We start from the raw sequence: 6,874 nt of genomic DNA, 5'->3' as shown, positions 1-6,874 counted from the left end.
AATCAATCCTTCAACCAACCAATCAATCAATCAACCAACCAATCAATCAATTAACCAATCAATCCTTCAACCAACCAATCAACCAACCAATTAATCAATCAACCAATCAATCAATCAATCAACCAATCAATCAATCAATCAACCGATCAATCAACCAACCAAACAATCAATCAACCAAACAACCGATCAATCAACCAATCAATCAATAAATAAATATTTTTGGACACCATTTTTGGCGAAAATCATAGGAAAATATTTGTCTAGTTCAATAAGACATGTTTTGCTTTATTTTTAGTTCTGTTATATAGACCAGTCCCGAAGAACTTACCCACAAACCAAACTAAAAAGGATAAAATTGTTTTGTTCACCCTTTCATTATTTGATACTAAAAGCTGGTATGAGTGCTTGTGTGTAACTTTAATCATGGTCAATTCAGTTTCATTCTCCTCGTTCTGAAGTGACTAAAAGTGTCTTTGTCTTTTGCCTCCTGTTAGAGGATTCTGTTTACAAAAATAGCATAACACTTTATACATATGAACATTCGTGAGATGACAGGGACGTTTGAAAATTATGTCGATACAAAAACAATTACCTAGCAATCGCTCATTAATAACATACAATTTGAAAGACATTGAGTAACATCGCAAAGATTCACACAGTTTCACACGTTTCCAATGTATATAAGATTATTACCATCAAAGATTCCCCAAACCTAAATTTTTTTAAATTCAAGTTAAAAAGTTTCTTCAAGATACTCGTCAGTTGATTTAACTCTTCATCACTCAAACATTAAATTCTTTCAATTTCTTTTATATAGCATTACGATACGAACACTGTTTAATGAACGTATTTCGTTTCCTGTTGATTGTTCAGATTCTCTTTAGGTGCCAGGGCAGGAATCTGAAGACTTTTAAACTTGCTTTCATTCATTTTCTCTTTTATTTTTTAACTTTATTTTTAACTAGATTTATCCTCAATTACTTACGAAGTTACTTGTTTCTGTTTATGCGACTATGTTATTAGGAGGTTGCACTCTACAAGCTTCGCATTTCAGCAGCTTCCTACAGATTTCCGACCACTTGTCTTGTTTATTGTAATATACATTTTCCTTGCTATATTATGTATCAAGATGTATGGAACAAAACATATTGTAAATGATGGAGATGTAAATAAATGAAATGAATTGAAGATTAGTATTGCATATTACTTGCAAATTGCAAATATTCTGCTGCAATTTTACAACTGATAGTTCCAAGTTAGCGGTAGCAAATCAAATTAAACTTCTTATTTCACGGAGAAAATGAGCAATCAATCACTAATTTGCAATCAATTGCAAGACATATGATTGATTTAGAGACAAAAAATTGACTTGCAATTGATCGCAAGTTTCTTGCAACACCTAATCAGGCTTGAGTCTAGCAGATATAGTAAGGTAGTAATCTAATATTAAATGCACCATGAAGATTCCTTCAGTGGATAAAATTCAATATCTCGGTTATTTTTTTCTGGGGACTTTTTTTAATGAACTGTAATTTGTGACGTGAGTTCATGGGATTCTGAATTACTCGCGTTTACCTAGAAGCTCATCTAGTGAGAGCATTTGTATCCTGTGCCATTCGCCATCAACCACTACAACTTTGTTGTTCTTCTTATCGACACAAAGTCCTCTCAAGTAGTTGAAAGTCCACCATCCTCGAGTGACATCTCCAGCCGGTCTGTGGTCTTTATCTAACACCGTCACTGTCTCAGTCGTGAAGCAAAGAAACGATCCATGGGAGCGAGCGGTGATGAAGATGTTATCATCTTTGTCAATGGCAATACCTCTGCAATGCCAAGTCAGCTTGGCCGTCGGGAATGTTAGCCTCTCCTTAAATTTTCCATCTTGATTAAAGACATGGATGCCATTGAAATCGGCAACATAGAGGAGATTCTTCGAGTTGAATGCAAGAAACCATGGACTGACTAACTCATCTCCTCCTATTTTGTTGGTAAAGTCCCCGTTCATGTCGAAAACATGAACACAGTTCTTTCCCCAATCTGCAACATACACCTTTCCATCTCGCTCTGCTATACCGGTAGGATTCGTGAATTCTGTATAATCTTTGGCCCATTGAGTAAGTTTCCCATTTTTCAATTCGTACACGCATCCTTCACTCTCCTTACCCATATCGGTTATAAGGAAATGGTCATCGATGTCAGACAGAGCAAGAAGGCCGTAAGGAAGGAAATTCTGCTGGCCGCACAAAATTGACCAAAATGGATTTTCTGGATTCTGGCTGCTTGGATTGATAGCAACTACACGGTTGTTGTACGTATCCGCCACGACATAGCGGCCGTTATGGAATACAACGTCGTGAGGTCGGTTTAGCTTCGCTTTGAGGGGAGTTCGAAAAACGTTTGACGTTGCCATGATTTGGGGGTTCTTCTTAGGTCCTGAAAAAAAATTGTGAAGTTTCCGTTAAAACTGATATGCAATTATGGTTCAAAACAAGTTTTTATTGTGGGGCTTATACACAGTAAGAACATCGTTAAAAATTCAATGCAACGCTGTTTACTATAAAGAGCATTACAGCATAATTATACAGGCTTTAATCGAGTGTTAATAATCCTAAACAACAACGTTTGATTTTTTATATCAAATTCTCACTAAAGTAGCACGGATGTCTAAACTGTTAAAAATTTACTCTAAAAATGAAGTGCTAATTTAGCTCTTGAAGAGCGTGTAAAGTGACTGCACTTCGGAGTGCTGATTTGTCTAGTTAAAATCAGCACTCCGAAGTGCAGTCACTATACACGCTCTTTAAGAGCTAAATTAGCACTTCATTTTTTAGAGTGTATTGTCAGGTTAATATGGAAAACAGCGTGTAGGCTTGCCGCCCTGGATGAATCCGCCCCTCGACAAAACGGCTGTTGTGCACTCAGTGTAAAAAATGAAGTGCTGATTTAGCACCTACAGTGCTTGTATAGTGACTGTACTACGAGTGCTGATTTTCTAGTTTAAATTTGAACTCAAAAATCAGCATTCATAGTGCAGTCAATATACAAGCACTGTAGGTGCTAAATCAGCACTTCATTTTTTACAGTCTGTGTATATTGTAGGTCTTCCAATGTTTTATATCTTCCTTGGTACACCTTTAAAGGACAAGTCGACCCCAACAAAAACTTGATTTGAATAAAAAGAGAAAAATTCAACAAGCATTACACTGAAAATTTCATCAAAATCGGATGTAAAATAAGAAAGTTATGACATTTGAAAGTTTCGCTTCATTTCACAAAACAGTTATATGCATATCTCAAATGAGGGAACTGATGACATCACTCACTCACTATTTCTTTTGTATTTTATTGTAAGAAATATGAAATATTTTGATTTTCTCGTCATTGTCATGTGAAATGAAGTTTCATTCCTCCCTGGACACGTGGAATTCCATTATTTTAACATTTTGTGCTCCAGGCAAGGAGGTCCTAAACATCAAATTCGTAAAAATTGAAATATTGTATAATTCAAACAATAAAAAACAAAAGAAATAGTGAGTGACACCATCGACTCTCTCATGATTTGGATGTAACTGGCTCGTTCATATAACTATTTTGTTAAAAATAAGCGAAACTTTGAAATGTCATAACTTTCTTAGTTTACATCCGTTTTGGATGAAATTTTCAGCATTGTGCTTGTCTGATTTTTCTCTATTGATTCAAATCAACATTTTTCTGAGGTGGGCTTGGCCTTTAAAAGGACCAACCATATTCCCGGTAGACTTTAACGGTTTAACCAATAATTTGGTTGATTTTGACCATTTTTTTTCTCGGTCGGGACACACATTAACTAAGCGAATGGTTATAATTTGACCAATTCCTTTTTTTGGAATGTAGCAATCCATTAAAAAATTTGATATTAAGAGTTGTTGTTGGCCCGGTGGAAGAGTGGCCGGACTTCGAATTAAAAGTTCCGGTGACAGATAGTTTAATCCCTTTCAGTGCCCCGTTCCCTCCAAAATAGGTATAGTGCATATTACATCACCCTAGGCGTTCGTCTTTTAATATTTCGTTTAAACGATTTAACCTGGAATTTGAATTGTTGAAGTGCAAAAATATCGAACAAATAACAAGATGTAATACACGTTTCTTACCTCTTATAGGAGTCCTCTTTCGGTGGTTACTGACCGCAATTGCTGCGATGATTCTGTAGGGAGTTCAGAACATTCGCTGAAGTCTATATCAAGAGAATGATCAGGGACACGTAACACAAGTTAGCCGCTAATTTGAAAGAACAATTCTGATTGGTTCCTAGTCAGTCTAATGGGCAAACTGCGCATGCAACGATGATTTTGATAGGCCATTTCATTTGCGATTAATCACTAACCTTTGTGTTACGAGGCCGAGAACAAAGCATCTCTGATTCAATGATGAATGGAGTCTTTACATAGGCCTAAATTGTTATAGCTTAACGATTTCTTGGTAAAGATAGGACAAGTTTTCGGGGAAATTTTTTATATTAATGCTTGATACAAAATTCGTTTTCGTTTCGATGCATGTCTGTTTATCTCAATTGTTATTTATTCAAGATTTAAATGTCAATATTCTGATGAACCGCTGGCAGCAAGATATGTTTGAGTAGCCCAGGAGTGGGTCTAACGGAGGGGGCTGATAGGCGGGGCTTGGCTCCGACCCCCTGGACTCATTTTTCGGATAAAACCTCCCGCGTGAGTGGTCTGTCACGTTAGAAATTCCTGGATTTACAATGCCCCCAGCCCCAAAACAAGAAAATAGATAAACAAATAAAATATTACTAAATTGAGAAAGGGGATGGTTTTCCTGATATTTTTCATGCTTATAAAGGTCTTTTGTATCTTTTGTTAATGTATTGTAGCTTACACCAAAGTATCTTAATACGGGGTAGGGAGGAAGATTATTTTTTTTTTTCTCAAGTTACTGCATTATATACAAATAAATAAATAACCAAATGAATGAATAAATAAATAATACATTGGGCAATAGAGTTACACGTCTATTTTTTTTTTTGCTCTCCTTTCTTATCTTTTCTTTTTTTCTTCATTTTATTATTTTCCTCGTATTATCTCCCTTTTGTATGACTTGAGAAACGATTGAGGGACAGTTGTCTTCTTATCCGTAGCACCCTCTATGAAATTAGTTTCGAGTTAACAGGTATGATATGGAATTGATTTGGGCAAGTATGAAGAGTACCTTTTTTCTGTCAAAAAATCTGTAAAACGTGATCGATGTCATAGTTCATCTGCAATCATATATGTAGCAATGAGTTTAATAATAAAAACAGCATTTGTGAAGCATCGATTTTCCAGTAGTTGCCAATTCAACGATCGCACTCTTGCTTTAGCTCCATGCAGCTGCCAAAGGCTCTTGGTGCATTCAAGAAATTACCACTGAACAATGATTTGTGGTTGTTAAATAATGTAAAACTATGGAAAGAACAGAAATAACACGAAAAATCATAAGCAAACACTGATTAACCTACATGCATCAATAACTGTGTTATCTATCAAGCATACTATCTGTGTTAAATCAATTTATCACTCCCTTATCACAAACATGTAGCCCCTTTATCTGATACTTGTCACGCTAACATAATTATATCATGGAGAAATAAATACAAGTATGGTTATTGGACGGATCCAAGGTACTTTGATAAGGGCGGGCATGGGGGGGGCAAGGCTTCATTTTTCATCAATCAAATAATATGGGCACACACGAGTCGACCCTGACCACTATTGGATTCTCGAATTGAAATTGAAATCCAAGAAATGTAATGTTATAATGCAAAAAACTGTTTGAATTTTATGCACCTTTTTCAATCATTTTTGTTTCGGTGGACTTGACCTCTAAGAAACATCTGAAAATAAAAATTGCAGACAGCCTCGTATTGACGCATTGTGGGTGCGTCGTGGTCAAAGCGCTTTGATCATATTTTTGGTTAAGCGTTATATGTATGTATATATATATATATATATATACCCTTTCTGTATGTACCTTTTATATATGTGTGTATGTGTGTGTGTGTGTATGTATGTATGAATGTATGTATGTGTGTATGTATGTGGTTTCACAAAATGTAGTGGTTTCGAAGCTCGTCTTTCATTCAGAGGTACGTGGGTTCGAATTCCAACCATAGTGTGTTTTCCTACATCAAGAAATTTACCCAAGCTGTGCTGATGCACTCAACTAATGTGAGGTGAAAGGGTACCCGGCAGGATTAATTCCTTGAATGCACCAACACCTTTTAATAGCAGCTGGGGTATTATAATGCGCAACTAGATAATCGGCGCCATATATGCTATATAAGTGTTTGAAAAATTACAAATGACTCGACTTAGCCAAATAGCTTATTAAGGAGAAAATCAAAACCCATTTCGTGAAATGCTCATTACACCTAAACCGGAATATACTTCAGAACTTTGTATCGAATCAACAAACAATTTCAATTCTTGCTTCAATAAAGCAGACTTTGAATATGCTTTCTTGGAACGCCCCATGATTAAAATTCCTTCACCCTTTTCTTATCGTACATTGTTCCCAGGTGACCGGTTAAACATAATTTGTTGGGTTAAATTATTCATCATACCCTTCTTCATTAAAAAAATATATATATACAATCTAGATCTCAGAGAGATAATTTAATGCTTGGACTTTGGGTAAACTTTACTCAGCACTTGAGAAAAATCATGTGAGTTATCAATAAACGTAATCATGATTGCATGGCTACATGTTGTTTTCTTCGGATCTCGTTTCCTTGCATATAATAGAGTTTTTTTTACTAAAGAAAATACATATCTGATAATAACTGAATACCACGGAGTACACATTCATGCCAAACGAAGGGGGCCTAATTCCGGACTTA

The 6,874-nt window shown here is 35.7% G+C and overlaps 1 protein-coding gene across 1 annotated transcript; it reads right to left on the bottom strand.

Moving 5' to 3' along the window:
- Nucleotides 1-269: 269 nt before the first annotated feature.
- LOC121416532 (RING finger protein nhl-1-like) lies at nt 270-4,239 on the bottom strand. Its single transcript, XM_041610025.1, has 2 exons — nt 4,131-4,239; nt 270-2,433 (listed from the first exon to the last, which is right to left on the bottom strand). Exon 2 carries the CDS (start codon nt 2,408-2,410, stop codon nt 1,562-1,564), a length of 849 nt encoding a protein of 282 aa, XP_041465959.1. The 5' UTR covers nt 2,411-2,433; nt 4,131-4,239; the 3' UTR covers nt 270-1,561.
- Between the last annotated feature and the right edge of the window lie 2,635 nt (nt 4,240-6,874).

The sequence above is a fragment of the Lytechinus variegatus genome, chromosome 6, assembly GCF_018143015.1.
Source record: "Lytechinus variegatus isolate NC3 chromosome 6, Lvar_3.0, whole genome shotgun sequence".
Lineage (NCBI taxonomy): Eukaryota > Metazoa > Echinodermata > Echinoidea > Temnopleuroida > Toxopneustidae > Lytechinus > Lytechinus variegatus.
Note: the sequence above shows the minus strand (reverse complement) of the source record. Positions and strands in the feature narration are given on the sequence as shown.